The 20,567-nt window shown below is 39.9% G+C and overlaps 1 protein-coding gene across 2 annotated transcripts in view; it reads left to right on the forward strand.

Moving 5' to 3' along the window:
• Window positions 1–230: 230 nt before the first annotated feature.
• MYBPC2 (myosin binding protein C2) overlaps window positions 231–20,567 on the forward strand; it is a 35,276-nt gene continuing 14,939 nt past the window's right edge. Inside the window, exons 1-11 of one of the 2 annotated variants that reach the window (XM_053451589.1) lie at window positions 231–325; window positions 11,120–11,206; window positions 13,409–13,438; window positions 14,451–14,528; window positions 15,416–15,564; window positions 15,848–15,965; window positions 16,635–16,677; window positions 17,092–17,154; window positions 18,969–19,156; window positions 19,528–19,660; window positions 19,861–19,985. In XM_053451589.1, the coding sequence (XP_053307564.1) occupies window positions 304–325; window positions 11,120–11,206; window positions 13,409–13,438; window positions 14,451–14,528; window positions 15,416–15,564; window positions 15,848–15,965; window positions 16,635–16,677; window positions 17,092–17,154; window positions 18,969–19,156; window positions 19,528–19,660; window positions 19,861–19,985 (1,036 nt within the window). In that variant the 5' untranslated portion in view covers window positions 231–303. The remainder of the gene's footprint in view (window positions 326–11,119; window positions 11,207–13,408; window positions 13,439–14,450; window positions 14,529–15,415; window positions 15,565–15,847; window positions 15,966–16,634; window positions 16,678–17,091; window positions 17,155–18,968; window positions 19,157–19,527; window positions 19,661–19,860; window positions 19,986–20,567) is intronic. The other variant, XM_053451590.1, reaches the window with a different exon arrangement.

A 20,567-nucleotide genomic window follows, 5' to 3' on the forward strand; every position in this document is an offset into this window, starting at 1 on the left:
CTTTCGTCCAATGTATTCCTCTAAGTTTTGAGGGTCTCTTATAGACTTTTCATGCACAAAATCAGACCCTATCGCTCCTTGCTGTCTGATACTATTAAGGCTAAGCCGTGATGCCTCCCCCCCCCTCCCTGAACTAGAGGTTTAGGGAAGTTTATGGAACGACTTAGGAATTTGGCAACACGCTCCAGGGGTCAGGTGACATTTATCAACGTCTCCCAAGAGAGGAGAGATGCTCTTTAAAGCGACAAGAAGACCCCTCAAGAAGGACTTTGTTCCTGAACCCCAGGAGGGTGACAGACAAACATGCCTGAACCAGCAAAACCGGGTATGATAGCTTTTCTTCTATACAGTCTATATGGATTATAGCTGGGGGGGGATTTTGTTTCAAGATCATAATTATCATGTTAGAAGATTTTACCATCCAAAGATGCTAAAAAGCTTTCAAATGCTACATTAAGGTCACGATTTTTATAAATCACTTTTAATAAATGACGCTTCCTCGTGTACCATTTGAGTCACTTCTGGCAAACCAGATGGACACAGAGCCACAGATACAGGCAGATAATCTAACGTCTTCTCTGTCAATTCGAAGCATTAAGATGTGAATCCTGGCGGATAAAGGTTACGTGATTAAATATTACATGTAGCGTATCGGATTTATAATGGAATGCTGGGTGTATACGCATATTTGCATGGACTAAGGAAATAATGCTAGAAATATACGCTAATTAAATCTTTTCTCTTATGAAATACGGTAATTTATTTTTATTTCTGAAAAAAAAAAACCTGTATCGAATAAGCCTTTATTATCGAATATTGAATATCAAATAAATCTTTAAAATTTAAATATAATAGAAAACAGCTGTTTTTTTAGCTTCCATATCAATGTTGCTAATATATATATTATTAGAAGATTATTGATTTCTGTAACATGCAATCAATTAACACATGAATCTTTTTTAACATGCATGATAAATATACATATGTTACGTGATGAAAGGTGTTTTTGTGTAGTAGAAGCGTGTAGTAGAAGCGTGTAGTAGAAGCGTTGAGAATGTTCTTTTTCTGGAAACATAGATCCGGAGCTCCACTTGATATTAGGTTGTCAGCGAACTTTATACGAACTATATACGTCAGGTCAGCTGCAGCAGGAGCTCACGGTGACATTTTAATAAACTCAACTGGGTCAGAGATGCTGAGGGACAGTACGGACTCCAGCTTCTGAAAGATGACCAAACTAAAGTCCATTTTAGTAAATATCATTAAAAAAAAGGAGCCAGGTGCACAAAAAATACATCTATTAAGTAATTAGAATGTCATATGCCATTAAAACCAATGACAAAACATTCTGACCCTATTGGATCTTTAGCAGGGTGAAAATTTACAAGCATAGGTGACCTGCATGTCCTGATGAAGATGCAATAGGGTGGAAACGTTGATTTTTTTTTGTTATAGGCATGTAATGTTTTTTTTTTCAATGAATCTACTTTTTTTGCAAAGATGTGCCGCTACTTCACCATTTTTTATAGCTGTTCTCTCCTGTAATATTTTTTTTGATATCTTAGTAAAAATTCTTGGGGGAATACTTTTCATAGAAGCTCAGCTGAAAGTTTGGCAGATAACAAAATAACATTTTTTTGCACTAGATCATTTATTGTTGACCTATAGTAAATGTTGATTATGTTTCTCCATTCTTGGTGGCATCTCAGATGCTTCCAAAGTCCATCTCCATCTGAAGAATGTGGAGTAAATAGCCTAATCGGCAAAATCACTTAAAAAAGAGGGATAAGAAAACCCCTAGAAACCTCTCCTCCTAATTTTATTATCTGAAAATATTGATAACTGGAGCCTTTTAATAAATTATGATGGGATTTTTGGGCAGGAGGAGGAATGACGTCTCTTGGCCAGACCAAGTTTCAAAAATTGCTTTTTTCCCCCACATAAGGCACATTATAAAAGGGGCTAGATTTCCAGAATTTAAATAGCCATATCCAGTCCTGGAGGAGATTAAGAAGCCGTTCACGGTGCATTCATGTCTACATATGCAATGCGCTATGAGTGACAGGTGTTAAGCAGAGGAAACCTAAACTGCCTGATAAGTTGAGGCCGGCTTTGGTAGCTTGATCGGACGCGTCATTTTTCCCGAAGCGTTTTCCAAGCTGTAGCATAACAAAGTATTCTAAAATTTCTTTCATCTTTCTTTCTCTGACCTCCCAGAGCCTTTCACTTGATTTATAGTATGATGTTGCAAGCGTTTGCCTAAAGTCCAACAGCCATAAATATATTAGTAGTCACCTATACATCGTGCCAACGTAGAGTTATAAACTATGACTGGGGTCCTTCTGCTACCCAGAATTGAGTTGATGATTTCTCTATCCTTACATCTCCTTTCTAGAATTGTGGCTGTGTTCTAGTCTCCCCCCAAACAGTATTTGAAGGGCCAAGCTCCCGTCCTTTGTGTTGTACTCGCAATGTTATGGTACCAAATATTATTTATTGACTTATATAGTGCCATCATATTCCATAGATCTGCACCTGGGCTTACAGAAACAAATTCTTTTGATATATATTTCAATAATAATGGGCATTGCCATGGTAAACATAATGTGTTGCCTTGTATAATATTTCATAGGAGTCCTAGACATGATAATTATCCTTGTTATGGGGGACCCAAGAACGTCATCTAGCATTCCAGAAACTTTACTGTATTGTAGTGGATCTCTTAATATTGACTCCTTGGTAAGAAGGCTAGCTTGTACTTGAACACACAGGGGTTTTAGAGGGTCAGACCTAAGAAAGGGTATCAGAGGACAGTGGGCAGAACATGGGTTGGGGAATATGAATGGCGACACACTAGTTCCCTGCCTGGAGAAAGAAAGAAACTCAGGTGGAGACCCGGGATAACAAGGCGTCACAAGAAGACTCTGTGTCAAACCCAGAGACTTCCCAGGCATGGAGATGATCCAAGGTAGAAAGGAAAGAGGGGTAGAAGAGGTGGGAAAGAGGTACATCCGTTGGTGAAGGAGAAAAAGCCTAGCAAAAGAGGTCACAGTTGGAGATTGGGTCCTTAAGCATGGCACACTAGATTGGATTAACACTTCTTCTCTACTGGGAAATAATGGAGGAGAAATTGAAAGCAGACATAGGTTTCTAAGAGTTCCCCCTATGATTATTTGGCCAAGCACGTCTCCTTCTATTTCTGGGGTGTCCAACCTGCGGCCCTCCAGCTGCTGCAGGACTACATCTCCCATAATGCTAAGGGGCTGGCTGAGGGGTTTGGGAGATGTAGTCCTGCAGCAACTGGAGGGCCGCAGGTTGGACACCCCTGTTCTTTGTCATATACATGTGATATATCATCTGACTACGGAGGAGAAGGGGAGCTCATAAACCACTCTCATAAGCAGGCTGTTAGAGACATTATACTGTCCCTTTATTTGGTTATTAAAATGATCTTCATAGTAACCCCAGCCTTTATCAACTTTAAACCTAGATGATTTTTCTGTTTTACCCCGAAGGCCATTTATAATTTACGGTGGCCAAAGCAATTATAATATTCCTTGATCTATTTTTAATCTATCTTATTATCCCCCTATCGTATTTCCAACGTACATTTTAGAAATCAATTCCCTATCGCGTTTCCTGTTTCGACCTCATTATCTCGGGGTAGTCTTTCTCCGTACCTGTCAAGTTCTTTAATCTGTTTTTGTCTGGTTAACGAGGTCACAACATATGTCAGATGACAACCCATCAAGGATGGCGTAGACAAAATAATTTTAGAATATAAATTTAGATCTTAATGACAAATGGAATATATACATATAATGTACATAAATACCTGGATATGGCCAGTTGGTGTGACACTGAACATCTCCTCTTATTATACTTCTTATTATACTTCTTCAGTTCATGTTCCAAGATTGTTTTGTCTGTTCTATGCTTGACGGGATCCCCATGCCAATGGACTGTTTGGGCAGGGGTGCCGTCAGTCATCATGTAACATGGTATCTGTTTCCGTAAATATAATAATAGTAGGGGGCACATGCAATGATACACTTAGAGCGGTAGAACACAATTATATTCGAACTGGGGGACATAAAGCATTAAGATTGTCTTTCCGCACAATAAAAGAAAAGATGGCTGCAAACCAATAGACAAGGACCATGATTTGCTGGATTTTAACTCCTTGGACTGAAAAAATCCCATTTTTGAAATAACCTGTCCTTTCCATAGTTGTCTGTTGGATGTTCTTTAGGTCCTACAGATGACGTTCCTTCATGGTTTATACTATATTGATGAGTATCTATCTTGGTCTGTCTACTTAAGGTATTGACTTCTCGAAGTTCTTACCTGAAATGATTCCAAGTTGAGTCTGCTAATCGCCGCCATCTTTAGTCTTCAAAAATGCTCTTTTGTTTCATGTTGTTGAGTTAAAGAAAGTTTTCTTGAGACAAGCTTTATAATCAATTCACTTTGCATGTGTTTTATGAAACTTAAGTAAATCTGTGTCTCTGTCTCATTGCCAAGTAACTTGGTTTAGTGAAGCCACTGAGATGTACCGCTAGGCTTCATAAGGCGCTATGCCGGGGGTGTCCAACCTGGGGCCCTCCAGCTGCTGCAGGACAACATCTCCCATAATGCTCTTTCAGCTAAGGGACTGGCTCAGGAATATGGGAGATGTAGTCCTGCAGCAGCTGGAGGGCCGCAGGTTGGACACCCCTGCGCTATGCATTACTTTTCTGAATCCCAGCTCTCCATGAGCTCCCAGAAAACTGGGATCTTTCTCCACTTTCATACAATTAAGTCTATTGGGTTCTAAGCTTGTTTGAGTAGGGTCCTCCTAAGCTTTTGAGTATGAGAATATGGCGGTGCTATATAAATCAATTATTATTATTATTATTATTATAATTAATATTATTTCCCTATAATTGAACCATCAGTTATGATCAGAATATCAATATCAAATTAATGAAAAACATTAGACTGTGTAAATAAAATTTATCATAAAACAACTAAATAAAATGGTTAAAACATGGCAGATTATTAAAAATATTAACAAAAGCATCTTGATTATCTCCCGTATCCATGTAGTAAGTCCTACCAATAACAACCACATTATAAACTAATTAAATAGGGGAAACATGCTGTATCTCTTCCAGAATATATATTAATTTATATTTTCTATATGTATCGTGAATAAAAAAAGCTTAATGTATATAGCGAATAATATTTAACGTGATTTAATGTATCTGCACAGGTGATATATCTACTGTTTCAGTCCAGTACTGCATACAGTAACATATCCATGTCTTGGAAATCATTACATACTGAACAGCTGCGATATACTGATATAGCTGTTCATGTCATAACATATCGAATAGCACTTATCACGGGAAGTTCCTACATGCCAACAATGTTTACAGGGGAACGGGATACATTAGGACGCTCCACTCCTAACTTCATGTTGAATGCATATTGAGGTCCATTTTGCATGGGCTCCGATGTATTTTATCGCATGCGAGTGTGAGTGTGCGCTCTTGCGGATGCCTTGTCGCACTCCCATTGAAGTCAAGCTTCAGCATCCAGCTGGCATTGATAACTTTGGCTGCTGTTTCCCCCATTTGATTTCATAGGGAGTCTTACGACACATGGAGCATACTTGAGTATGCTTCCTTCTATCAGCACAGACATTAAGGTTCAATTTGTTATACAGCCCTAATATCTCCTTTAAAAGTCCATCTTTCTTCACCCGATGCAGAGATAAGGAACATCTGTGCCGCTGTATGCGTATGTGTGAATGGACAAGCTACACACCATTAAACAGCCTCGTGTCTAATGACTATGAGGATTCACTGAGGTGCGGACGCGGCTTTTAACTTGTTTTAAAGCTGGTGAAGCGGATAGCGGTTAAGCAGACAGAGGGTCTTCCAGATGTGTCCAAGGAAAATATTTTTATTATGACTTGTAGGGGAGAGCTGGTACCTTTAAGCATAGGGGCAAGTAAAGCCAAGTGCCCCCCCGATGGCTGCTCACATATATATGCAACACAATCCTTCGAAGGTATTGGACTGTATCAGGCAGCCATTAGAAATCGCGGGGGCCCCATAATAACTAAAGACAGGACCCCCTACCCCATCTACCACCCATGCTCCTACCACCGCCCCACATCATGCAGCCCCTTACTCCCTGCCCATGCTCCTCTCACTGCCCAATGGCCACAATGGGGCCACCATGACCTGAAGCTTGCAATGAAGCCCAATAAGGTGCCACCAGGCCCAAATCTCCGGATAGGGGCCAGTGGGCCCCAATGCCCAGAAATGGGCAATCTGAGTGCCAAAGCCTGCGATGGCCCAGACACAGCTGACATATCAGGCTGTGAGTGGCAAAGAGGGGACGCATGACAGATAATGGGACCCGGGCACCCATACTTGCCTGGACCCCATACACAGGTACTGCTTGTAGCCCCCTGATGGTGTCCATTCTGGGCCAATGTGTAGTTGGCTCCAAAGCAACCAATAAAACACTGCATAATCAAATGTAGAAATAATGTATTTTATTTTTTTAGGGGAATATGGCCCATTTTATCTTAATTCTTTTTCTTTTATATTAAAAATAATCGTATCACGGGTCACCGACGTACCCCAATTAAAGCACTGTCCTTAATTAAGATGTGTGTCACCGCTCGGCCACGTTTAGAATGTGCGATATATGTTTCTTTTAAAACCTTGATCCGTTCTGCGTGATGACAGATTTCCAAACACTGCGTCACCCGATCCCCTTGGCCATATAACATTTACAGTTAGCACATGCCATTATCGTATAGATAGAGTCAAGAGGCTGCGATAATTAGGGGCGAAATGTCAAAAACATTTGGATTATTGGTGTTTCGTGATCAGTTAGATGTTTTTTTTTTTTTTTACGAAGCAAGTAATAATTATAAATACATATAAACAGATTAGACATGTTGTCCCACATAGGCAGTCAACCACCTATCAATGCCTCCTTTGGTGTCACGTGACAATTAGGGATTCCCTAAAAAAAACTATATAAATTAATAAAATGTTTACGTGATTAAATAATGATTTTTGGGAATGGTTTGGATATTCCACCGTACTAGGATTGGTGTTTTAAATGCTGCATTTAGTCAGCTGATTAGGTGGGACAGAGCAGGTCCATCAGTGAAGCTCATCGGGGGCCGTTGCCTCCCTTACCTGTTGCCGGCCCTCCCCTGTAAAGCACTTATGGCTCGGACTCAAGAAACGTATTTAAACTATAAGGACTCGCGTAACTGTGAAATGCGTTGGCCATGGCTGGGGTTCTCCAGCAGGAAAGACTTAGAAACCTTATTACGTACGTCCTAGAAGATCGAAAGGAAACGGGAGACATGATAGAAACCTTCAAGCGTGTCAAGGGATTAAATCAAGACCAAGAAGCGATAATAATCTTTCATAGAAAGAGGAATTCCAGGACTGGAAGGTTTGAATTAAAACTAGAAGGTGGAAGCCTGAAGGGTTATACATATGGCCACCAGGGTCTCTAGAGTAATAAGAACTCCATTTCATGACTGGATCCTTTATATGTCTCGGAGAGCACTGGATCTGCCCGGTGTTTTTGGGCTGCTTTCTTGGAGGCTTCTTGGAGGAATGATTCCGGCCCCCTCGTGTTCTGTTTTCAACGTATCTCTATTATCAAAACCAAATGACAAGGAAGCCGTCTGCTCCTCACCAAGAGAAATAGCCGTGTGTTGCCGCCTGTCTGGAAACTAACCAAATAATTATAGGCCTCATGAAATTCCGCCGTTTTGGTTTAAGCAAAGAAAGTAATTATCTCGTTCGGTGGAATTTCATTTCACGGATCTCTAGTGCATCTGTTCTTTTATTTGCTGAATCGTGCAATTTTCTTACGCCAAGGCAAACAGCTAATTATATCCTCGTTGCGTGTTTATTAAACAGTCTGTTGCTCCGATCTTTCACTCCCAATTAGGAGAGACCCCAAGAAGCTTGCAATCTGAGAAGGGGCCCAAAAAGGTCAGCCTGGGGCCAATCAGTCATATTGGGAGAGGAGGGGGGGGATTCTTTCAGGTATGGGGTCTTTAATTAGTATATTGATAGGTCAGCTTTAAATTTACAGATCGTCACATGAGACTCCCTCTTATAACTTTGAACGACAGCATAAGAGTTATCCGACGGCTCATATTTACACCGTTAGAACCTGTCATTGCTTGCAAGATATAAACTGACATACATCGAGGGGACATACTGTCTGTCTATCTCTCTATCTCTCTGTTGTGGCTTCCTCACTTCCCTATTCATTATGAAGGGCCAACATGGACAGGTTTCTCCAACAAGAATGTCTGACAGGGATAGGCAAAACATCCGTACAATTAAGCCAGTGTCTGTGGCAGGGTTTATGAAGGTCCACAGAACATCATTAAATTGTCCACCATGAGCAATGTTGGTGCTTACCCCTGGTGTCTGAGCTGCCCCTGTATAATGCATAATTTAATGGGCGAGGAGACTAAAAAAATCTCATAGATTTAACTATACATCATACAGGGCCAGGTCAAGATCTTCCTGTGGTAGAAGCTCAGAGGTTGGACCTTCTTAATATATAGTGATGTCATAAAACTTTCCAGGAACCTCTCTTGTCAGTCCATCCGTTGATGAATAGATCCCTTTAAAGCATCAAATGAACCACTAAATGTCAGAAACCATAGCTGATTGGATGATCACTGTGTATTTACTCATGCGTGGCTTAATCTTTGAGACTGCTTAAGATACTGGCAGGATTAACCAAGTAGGTTCCATTGGTTGCTTGCAAGCTATACAAAAACAGCTACTTCCTTATTTTGGGGATACGGCTCCCGAATCTAAGACGAGACCAACAACTGATTAAGGTTTGAGTCTTTACAGCAGGAAAAACAGGCAGACTAGACCAGACGGGTCTGATCTGCCATAAATGTATATGTTTCTATATGTCTATTGGGACAAGCATCAATGGGAAATCAGAGTAGAATAAGGAGTCCACCCCAGACTGTATGATATTTTACTGTAAAATCTTGAGATTCTGGTAAAAACTTGAGACTAAATGTTGAAGACCGAGCGTCTTCAGGTATGATAGATGATAGACAGACAGATCGTCCTTCTAAACTTAACTCTCCCTTTTAATTTGAACCTGTTTAGTAATGATAAGCATGTGTAGCATGATACAGCCTAAGTTAAGAAATGTATGTCTGCATCCAGCAAGCGTACACAGACACACGCTTACACCAACAGCTGACTCTAGTCTTGGATAACGCCGCCAAAAGGAAGCCATGGGCTGGGACCAAAAGGACATGCAAGAAAATGTATCTGATCCGTACTGTATGCGGTGCTTCGGGAACCCGAGTGTTGTCCGTGCATGCCAGGGCTTATTTAAACACTGTGGACGGGGTGTGAAGGAAAGAGTGGGTGCCTTCAGAGAAGTGAGCGTAGTTAATACATCTCTGCATCTGATGGCTCAGCGTTATGTTAGATTGGCCGAGTTATATTAAGAGACTTTATGCACATGGTCTCTTTTATGTGCATGTGTCTGTGATTCGATACCAGATGGGTGTGTGTGGGGGCTCAGCCATCTCATTTATTTTTTTTAACTATAAAAAATTGAGCAGTGAAGCTTAAATGGCTAATAGATGCCCCGCTCTGGGGTAGTGTTACTTCATCGGGAACATTCATTACTCCTAAGTCCCTCTCTTCAGAAAAGTGCTGAATTCTGCCTTGAGATTTTTATGTCCCAAGTGCGTTATTTTACATTTATCAACATTAAACTGCAGCTGAAAGTCATTCCTCTATTTTACTTAAATCCCTTGCTATTTGGCATCTTCTACCAGGAACGTCTACCTTGTTGTAGACCTTTGTATCATCTGCAAAAATACATATCTTACCATTAAGATCTTTTATAATAATGCTAGCCCCAAACCAAATAAGAGCAGCCTCTTGCTCCCCTTGCTAGCCTCGTTCCCCCCATGTTGCCAGTGCTGCAGCATTCTCTTAAAACGTATCACTTTGTTATTATATTAATGTAACAATATAACAATAATAGTAATATAATAGTAATATAATTTAATATATAATAATAATAATATAGTAGTAATAATAATAATAATGTAATATAATGTAATATATAATAATAATAATATAGTAATAATAATAATAATAAAGTAATATCATGTAATATATAATAATATAGTAATAATAATAACAATAATAATAATAATAATAATAATAATATAATATATAATAATATAGTAATGTAATATAAGCTTATAGTATATGATGTTACTTATGTAACTTGTACCAAAGGAAATCCCAGATTGTGGATGGGAAGGGACCCCCTAAATCTTTTTCTTAAAACATGGATCTGTTCTTGATATTTGAATGCTCTATTAAACCCGTTATTGCCAAGTTCAATGTTAAGTCAACGGAGAGCTTCATTTATGCCTGGAGTTTGCTTTGTTCCATCTACATCCAGTCCTTACAGATGAAGTGATGTATGGAGTGATGTCGTTTAGCATTAAAAACATGAGGTTTTGTTTCATTTTGCTCCAATAAACCTCCTTTATCTGCAGACCTGGAGGCCGACATTGTTGTCAGTCATGTGATATTCTGGGTGACTTTCCCTGCTCAAACACCACACTGACCTGTTGCTTTATGGCAATGCTAATGAAGTCCGTTCCTCCACAGACTCATTGGCCAGAGTGTCTAGCTGAGTGATTAAGACTGAGCCATTCTATTGTTTAACACTGGCAGTATGATAATGAGTCAGGGTGTTTGTCTTGTAGATTGGACTAAGATAACAGAGCTATAAAGCATTCACAGATGTTAAATAATGTCTCTACATTAGACATGACCACTTGCGCTAACAGGCGTTTCAGAACAATTGATTGGATTACAGTCACACTTTACTGCCGCTGTAAAGATGACAAACAAAAGGTTAATAAAGTAAAACAGAGCAGAAATATATAACGTCTATGAGAGAGGATGATTTATTGATATAAGTTTTGTTTTATAGACTGGTGCTTTCCTTTCTCTGTAGAAAACACTTAAGGAAACGTAGAATATTTAAGTCTTTATTCTTTCTCTAGCAGTTAAAAAGGGTCTCGCGAAACCAGCTCCAAAGTCAGCTGCTAAACCGGAACCGAAGCCTGAAGCACCGCAGGAACCGCCGACAGGTAACATCTTTATACAATGATAACATTTTCTTCTGGACTTCCCGTCAAAACTTCAGTTCTTGTGGCATTTAACAACGTTATACCGCATGCCACCGGTGGTAAACGTATCGTAGGAGAAACGAGTTGGTAAAACCTATGTTGTACGTTCCGATATTCTCTTGTATGCCCTTGTAAAACATGTCATGCAATAAACTCCTGGTTGTTTCGCAAATTGTTTTTTTGTATTTGTGTTAATTGTGTTTGCGCAGTGTAGCACTTTACATGTACGTCTTGTGTCGCAATGTGTTTTGTGTTCCAGTTTGTCTTGTGTGTTGGGAATGATATGGAAAAGCAGCTCCTTGGTTTGTATCTTATGTTATATGTTTTTCCGTTATATTGTTGATTATGGACAATTTGGATAGGCAGAACGAGTTGTCTTTGGAGCTGAACGTGTGTGAAAGTGTGAATGTCCAAACCTGAGAATTTATAATTTACTTCTTATAAGCCGTAAGACACTTATGATCACAGCATAGGTTGGGGATTAGTTTTACATCTACTTTTAACAACACTTCCGAGGTTGTAAGGCTCAATTAAATATATATAACATTTGACCCTTTTAGAAGGGTCAACACGAGAAACATACAACATGGGAATCAATGTTTCAACATGTGATCACCTGTGTATGTTATTCTGTAGTCACTCGGCGTCAACTGGATGAAAGACATTTTAGAGAACGCACAAAGTTATATTGAACCCGAAGAGCAAACTTTTAGTCCGTCACCACCATGGAATTGTCCATATTTTGGTTGCGAAGGTCGTCATTCATAAACGTTCATGAAATAGGGGTTCAAGACTCTACTAACTGAGTAAAGTCGTGTTATAAAGCCTAGTGGCGTTCTATCGTTCCATGAGGACAACAGAACAGAAGCAATACAAGAAGCCCAGTAACATCGTTGAAAGCACATTTCAGTAGGTACCCGGGAAACCTTGTTGAATCATCCGTTATAGTAGGCCGTAACGAACGTTGTGTCGAATGTGAGAAGTTATAAAAGTGTGAAGAAGGTCATTGTCTTTTGTATTTCTGTGTTTTTTTGTACGTCTATTTTCAGTTTTTGTCAACGTAAAATGTTGTGTGTGTCCTCCAATGTCTTGGTCCTCCCAATATACATTTTTACATATAGTTAAAACCCACAACCAGCGAAAACATATTCTCCCCTGCTTCCAAACAATATATGTGTTAATTGTCCTTTAATGGACAAGAATTCTACCAGCGACATATTTTTTGTTTAGTGTGATAAATAAGACAAGAATCCGCTATGTGTTCCTGCTCAGAAAGGAATACCGAGCTTTATACACAACTATAATATGGATCTGATCCATGGAGTAAGAGTGATATCCAGTGGTAAAGGTGTTAAGTTCCTTCATTATTCTATAGTTTTGAAGTTGCGAAGACTTACATGAAAATCGACAGAACTTCCAAATTATCATTGAGAAGCTGATGGAACTTGACACCTTTACCGCTGGACTTTACTCCAGTCTTACTCACACACTTTTCATCATCATTGTTCCAAGATATACAGATGAGGTTAATACTATAGAGTAACACTACACGCCACATGCTTATGTTTGACCGAATGTTGTGTTGAAGTAGAACCTGAAACCATATATATATATATCATACCATACTTTTTCCACATCTATATTTGGTTTTTAATCAACATCCATTTTTGTTGAGTCTTGGTACACCAACCATCTTCTCGATAAATGTTCTATGTGCTTAAATGGATCTGCACTTGTGTGTATCTGTGTTGGCATGTATTTGTTTCTCTGTTTTGTTCCGTGCCATCCTTTGGTGTCCTTGCCACCGGAGTCCGTCTCCTTATGCATGCTTGCACGCGGTATTTTGTCAAGTCACCATCATCCATGTCGTCGGAAGTCCAAACGTTGGACGGCTTGGGAGGAGTTGAAGAGCCATTTTGCAATGGGGTATGAATGGTTTCTGATGTCTTTGTGGAGAACAGTGAAAGAAAGCATCATCGTGGCTGAAATTCAGCGGTTTCGTCCGTCTGGTGCAGCTACGTTATTTACGATTCCCCTTTGAAAACTTGCTCTACATGATGTAACATAAAAAAAGAGAAAGAACGCCAAGCTGTAGTTACAATACATAGAACTTGTTTTCTTGTATTAATTTATGTATTTCCATTTTCATTTTTTGATTTCTAGACACCAGTGATGGGGAATTGCCACCTGACGGTAAGTTAACACGTAGAGGACGATGATAAATCATCTGGTATGCTAAGTATTCCTCTACTTCATCACCATGAGCTGAGGACATCAAGGAACATTGAGCGACACTCAGATCAAGCTGAATTTCAACATTCCCACTAAAAAACTATTTACCGGAGGAAGCCAAGAAGAAACAGAACATTTTTTTCTACTCGATCAACAAAATGCTGATTTTGGTTATTGCACAAGAACCCAAGTTCAGATACGACATACAGGAACTGGTCTGAGATTTGTTTCTCTCAATGGGTATTTAGTGAACAGAAGAACTCAAAGGTATCCGTCGGCCACGTTCACTAATATAAGAACTGATCCTGATGACCAAAGGACGTCGGCAGAGTTGTAGAATTGTACCATGTTAGACGATAAGCAAAATCGGTCAAGATGGAACCTTCATCTCCTAACTAGATTCTGATTGTAGACCTTCCAAGGGTGTTTGATGCATTTTCGAATCCTTTAATATTCACTCTTGAATTGCAAGACAAATACAACAGAAGATGTACCGCTTATATGCTGAGGACACAAGTGTGGATCTCCAATGAGTTTGGACATTGCTATGAATGAAACCTGATGCAAACATATTGATTGTATGATGTCATCAAACAATGTACAACAAAGACATTCAAACACCACCTTCTTCCCACTATCTTCTGGAATAACAGTTTTCCCACATTTAGACTTTTTTATGTGTTTTTTTTTTTTGGCAGTATTTTAGTGATACTTGGATTAAGAAAATTTACCTGATTTGTCTGCGTAACGTAATCTAGTTTTGAAGAAATGTGAAACTGAAAAGAGTATAATTTTAAAATACCCTAAAAAAATGTATTTTCTGTTTTCAAATAGTCCATAGTAGAGAAAGTTAGACAGGAGTGGTAAATAAATAAATTAAATGTATTATTAGCTTTTGGTAAACAAAGCATTTTTTGCATTAATATCCTATTTTTAATGAGCTAATCGACCTCATTTTTTGTTGTCACGGTAGATACAAAACCAGAAGACAGAACTCCTGAGTTACATGGATTATTTATTAAGAGACCCGAAAGTGTTTCTGTGGAAACCGGTAAGCGTCATACATGAAACAGATTGATCGGTAGCAATGCCTCTGTACAAGTTGTGATTTGAACAAATTGTGAGTTTAGTTGCTGGTCTGGCCTGTAGCCCACCTTCTACTTTATCTCAAACAGAGCTGACCATAGAGTTATTATCACCGTAGACTATGTCTTCTGACTCCTTTCTTCTGCATTAACTGTCCTACTCCTTTCTTCTGCAATAACTGACCTGCCAACATAGGAAAGAACCACATGATGGCACCTAATTTGTCTTTATTGTAGGACTGGTGATTTCAACCACTCTCGATTCATTACCACTTATTAAAGCCATATTTCATCAATTCCCAGCCCTAATTCCAACCAGCAGAGGCTGTTGGGTTTTAGAACGCTGTGATACCCTCAAACCCAACAAACATCCTGAGCTCCAAGAAGAGGGGCATCAGGGGACAACAAATAGGCACATAGATTTGCTCCCAGCTGCCCGGGTCTGTCCTTACTTTACACCTGTCTATATATATATACCACTGCCTAGTGCCCCATGATTCAAGTGCATCAGGCCGTTGCCTTGGATGCCTGGTGGCCCTGGCATATTCTGGCCTAAACTCACTTAGCCCAGTCCTAGGGTGGCAGGTCCACTTGGGTGGTAGCCCCTCTGCCTCATGAGCGGGAGCCTGGTCACACTATTAGGCATATGATGTCATAAATGCGGAACGACAGCTACGCTGAGTAGTAACTTAACAAATGTTACGATGGTCATTTACAACGCATTTCCTAACATAGTTTTTTTTTCACTATAACTCATGCTCAAAGTGCTAAAACAAGATGAAAATCAATGAAAAATAGTAACACCCAACATGACTTCTTACAATTAATATATATTTTTAAACGTTCGTTCCAGGAAGGGACGTTTTCCTCTGCGCGTCCGTAGATGCCAGTCAACTTTCTGTAAAACCTGCCGTTAAATGGTTTAAAGGAAAATGGCTAGAACTTGGGAGCAAGAGTGGGACTCGATACCAGTTCAAAGAAATTATTGACAAGGAAAACAAGGTGAAGCAAAATCTGCAAATAAATAAGCTTAAATATCTATTTTTTTTTTTATAATAAAAAATCCTGCTTGCTCTTTCCACTGTGTTGTCACATTGCTTGCTTTTCACGTCACAAGCAACAATTACTCTTAGTTAAAGGGACAATATAGTCCCCATTTTTCATGTCTTATTTCGAAGCTCTGAAGGAAATAGTACATATAATGTAATTCTGATACATTTTGTTTTAAAGAAGCATTTCGAATGTTGTGTTTTTCTTTTTTATTAAAAATTCCATTTGTTTACAGATATATAATTTTGAACTGAAGATCATTAAGGCTGTGCTAGCCGATGCTGGTAACTATAGATGTGAAGTCATTTCCAAGGAAAAATGTGACAGCTGCTCCTTCAGCATTGATGTGGAAGGTATATATATTGAAACGTTTACCGGTCATTGACCAAGAAAGGGGAAATAACCAGGGAACATTCAGGCAACATTCAGCCTTGGGGGCATTTATAGCCAGGTAGCCTAATAATAAAGCATGCCAAGGCACATTGGAGATACAACACACACAATGTTTGCTATTAGTCTTCCTCAAAACATACTTTTTCAACATGTCAACATGTCCTTGTATGTTAATACTCGCAAAACAACATTTTAAACAGCTTAAAAATTTGGCATGCAAGTTAAAATAAATTTAACATGTCCTCGCCTGAAACTCACAAAATGTGCCCACCAATGGTGGATTCTGGCCTAGGCCAACAAGGTCTAGGGCAGCAGGTCCAGGGGGCAACAGTGCCTCTACTGCAAAACGGGGAGCTAATTGCCTGATCTAGGGTGATGAGGCTCTCTGTAGCACCACTGTTTAGCCGGTTAAAATGGAGGACCAGCAGCCCTCAGGGTTCACTTCTGCTCGGAACCACATGGCCTCAGCTGTAAGGGGACAGCTGGTGGCTCTGCCCTGGGTTAGGCTTAGGGCAACGCCAAAGATAGATATGACATTGGTCTCCACCCCAAATTGCTAAAATCTTCACTTGGTGAATATGGGATGGAGAATATTGAAAATTATCTTATTTTATCTTTTCCCCCTTCAGCTGCAAGAGATGAAGGAAACATCTTACAAGCTTTCAAAAGGACGTAAGGATTCAAATAACCTTTTTTGTTTTTTGTGCATTCGGAAGTGCAACTAGGCGCCTAGTGTTTAGTCATACATCAAGAAATTATGTCTGGATACTTTGTGCGTTTGACCTTGAGTCTCTGGGTAAAGCCATGTTTCCTCAATTCTCTGGGCCGTTTCCATCTTTCTCCGGGAAAGGAATCAGTATTTGACCACTCCCATTTACCACCCACACCCCTCCCACAAAAGGTTGTCCAGGGCTAGTCATGCCTCTACATGCAGCAAGCCCCAACCTAATACATAGCTAGACCCCACCCCTTCACATAGAGTAGCCTATCCTAGGTGTGATGATGATAATAATAATAATAATGATGATGATGATAATAATGATGATAATAATAATAGTAATCATATTTTCATCTATCTCCTTTTAGAGGTGAAGGTAAAAAGGATGATCTTGCAGGAGAGCTTGATTTTAGCGCCTTGCTCAAAAAAAGGTAAGATATAAATATGTCAGAAAAGGGAAATCTGGAAACCTATTGCATGAACTTAGTTGCTGTAAATTTTTAATACATGTATCCACCATCAAAAACCATTACAGCATGTTTCGATAACCACAACGTGCACTGGTATTTATTTTATGGGCCCCATAGACATCTAAGCTATGAAGGGCTTTTGTTGGAATAATTACAGCCCACCCTTCACTTGTCCCTTTACCATGGTCCTCGTATCCATATAACTCCTGGTAAAGGTTCCAGTTGGGAGAAGAAGAGATGAGAATGTACCGGGACCAGACCACTTGGGATATAAGGCTTGTTGAGTACTTGCAAAGTAACTCGTTACCGCCACCTGTTACATTAGCATCCTGGGAAAGGAGGCTTTTACATAGCACCTTTATGGGACAGTGTTGAAGATGGTGTTGGAATCTCTGTACCTGCCCATTTATCTGGATGCAAATGATAGAAGCTCAGTGCAAGGGTCTATTTTTCTAGGGCACTGCTGGGTTTCTATATAAAGGTAACCTCGACTTTTGTTTGTACCAAAGAGTGGAAGAGAAGCAGTGTTCCCCCCTGTTCCCCCCTGTCCCCCCCCCGCCGAATTTGGAACCACCCAACAGATTGCCAAACAAGACAGTTCCGCAATGGGACTTTAAGTCCCGGCAGCCTCAAACACTTTTTTTTTTTTTTTGACTCGGGGGAGAGAGAGGGGCGCCTAGCAACCGCTCGGCCCCCCTCAGTCTCCTCCACGAGGCCCCTACCTCCTTCGCGGTGCTCGCGTTTCATGCTGAGCGCCGGAATATGACGTCATATGCGGCGCTATTGTCTGAATAAGGGAGAGAATGAGTTAATGTGTTTTTATGTATCATAGATGTATAATTGTGGAAGGGCAAAGATGGCACTAGCAGGATGTTTGAGCCTTGGGGACAAAGATGGCACAGGCAGGCTGTTTGGGGACAAAGTGGACTTGTGCTGGGCTATTTGGGGAAAAAGATGGCAAATCTTATGTGTATTATCTGGGTGCTGGTCAGGTTCTATATGGGCAGTGTGGATGCCAGGGCTGGGGTGTGCAACCTGTGATCTATGCCTGTAATTGAGGGGGTTTTAGTATACCTTTAATGCCGTGTTTTTATGTGAATTCCAATTGATCTGTACCTGCAAAGCAAGGGTGTGGGGGCACCACATTAATCTATACCAAAAGGGTGCTGGCTGGGGCATCAATACACAAGGGGCAAAAACACTAAGGGGGTATAAACGACAATGCAGTGTGAAAAATCCATCCTGATGTAGATGTCTGTGACGTAGATTGTGTCCTGCTGTTTGTGTGTTTCTGGTTTAGCAGAGCCTGTCCTGGGGTGTGTGTGTATAGGTGTTGGTGTGGCAGAGCCTGTCCTGTGTGTGTGTTCGGGTGTTAGTGTGGCAGAGCCTGTGTTGGTGTGTGTGTGTTTGGTCATCTGTTTCCTGGCACTTAACTTAACTTACAATAGGAATTATTTAATTTATACTTATCCAGAGATAAAATGCCTTCCTGAAGTTGTAGTGACTTCAGGGGACAAAACGTTCAAGGCCCTGAAATCATTTAGTGGAAAAGTTAAGGTATTGTGTTATGTACTAAATTGTGGCTTCAGGCTTCCCATGTTGAATGATCAAGTATTATGTTAGTCCAATAACAAAAGTATCATTCCATAGCACATTACTTTTGGCAAAAGATATATATATATGTTTTTTCAGTGGTATGATTTAATGGTGGAAATTATTAATGCCCCCCAGTTTGACTGTGGTATCTTGTGTGCCCCCCTATATATTGTTTCTAGAGTCGCCACTGAAGAGAAGAAAAAAGAAGAGGAGGGTATAGAAGGCATCCCCCCAGATGTATGGGAGATATTGAAGAAAGCAAAACCTAGCGAGTATGAAAGAATTGCCTTTCAGTATGGTGTCACCGACCTCCGAGGCATGCTAAAACGACTAAAGAAAGTCAAAGTGGAGATCAAAAAAAGTGAATGTACGTACAGAGTAAACATATATTTAACAAATGATAACATCTATATCTAACCAAACGGCTTTATTGGACTTTGGGCACAATTAGTTTTCCTCTTAGTTAGGTCTGGACTTTACCTGTCTTTGAGAACTAAAGAACATGTTTAGGAATTAAGAAAGACATATTGGAATTCTTGGCAGGCATGGATCTAACAAATGGACGGTGTAGATTAATTCCTCTCTTGGTTCATCTTGGGATAGAATTTTAGGATTTCTATTGAAACTTTGCCATTTCTTTAAAATAGCAGTTGAAATGTTTGAAAGTCAGTAGAATGGAGACAGTTACACCCAAGCAGATGCATCAACAAATGTTCTATATCTATGTTTTTTCCCCAGCATTTACAAAGAAATTAGAACCTTGCTACTCCGTGGACAAAGGAAATAAGATTAAGATGCAAGTGGAGTTGATTAATCCTGACATACCTGTAAAGTGGCTGAAAAATGGGCAAGAAATTCGTCCAAGTGCCAAGTAAGTGGCTAATTGAGACCCATCCATATTACTAGTCGACCTGTGGCCACTGAAGTCCACCTTCCTTACACAACCTGAAAATTCGGATGGTTTCACCTTTAGTCTGAGGGGTTTTCTGTTCCTTAATAAGGACAAATTCATACCCAGAATGCTTGTAAAGTCTTCATTCAGTTTCTTTATGGGTTTTTCCCCCCCCACAGGTACGTATTTGAAAACGTGGGTTTGAGAAGGATACTAACAATCAACAAATGCACCTTGGCAGATGATGCAACCTACGAGTGTGTAATTGGAGATGAAAGGTCTAACACTGAACTCTTTGTCAAAGGTACTTTGAACTATACATTTTGGGGACAAGCCAAATGGCCCATCAGTATCGTTGCCCCAATACTTGTTATAGATTCTCTGCTCAGCGCAAAGCAGCCTACTGTTTAGATATAGGTAAAAGCAACTTTTTCTGGTGGATACACTGCCTGGAACCAGGAAAGGCTACATCGTATCCTAGTCGGAAGAACCAACGAGCCGTAGCTCCCTCCTTCTTGGCCCATCCCTTGTTTCGATTAGTGTGTTACAGTATATCATATGTTTTTTGATAGTATATATTTTTTATTTTCTTTAATGTGTCATTAGCAAATTATAGCTATTGAAGCAAGGAATGATGTATATGAGTTTATTTTGCTTGAACGTAAAGGAATTGAAAAGAAGGCTTTTAGACTTCCATAAGCCAAACTGGCTGAAGATGATCAGAACTTCAACCACTGTGTTTTTTGTTATCTCAGATGTGGATCAGGGTGTAGGTGATGGGTAAGGAGAGAACCTAAAGCTCTGGTCTGAACTGACCTAATTTTTAGTTAGCTACTGTATGTCCTCTAATCATCATGATGTATCTCACCCACCATTAGTAGACCTA

Source organism: Spea bombifrons, chromosome 12 (genome assembly GCF_027358695.1).
Source record: "Spea bombifrons isolate aSpeBom1 chromosome 12, aSpeBom1.2.pri, whole genome shotgun sequence".
Taxonomy (NCBI): Eukaryota; Metazoa; Chordata; class Amphibia; order Anura; family Pelobatidae; genus Spea; species Spea bombifrons.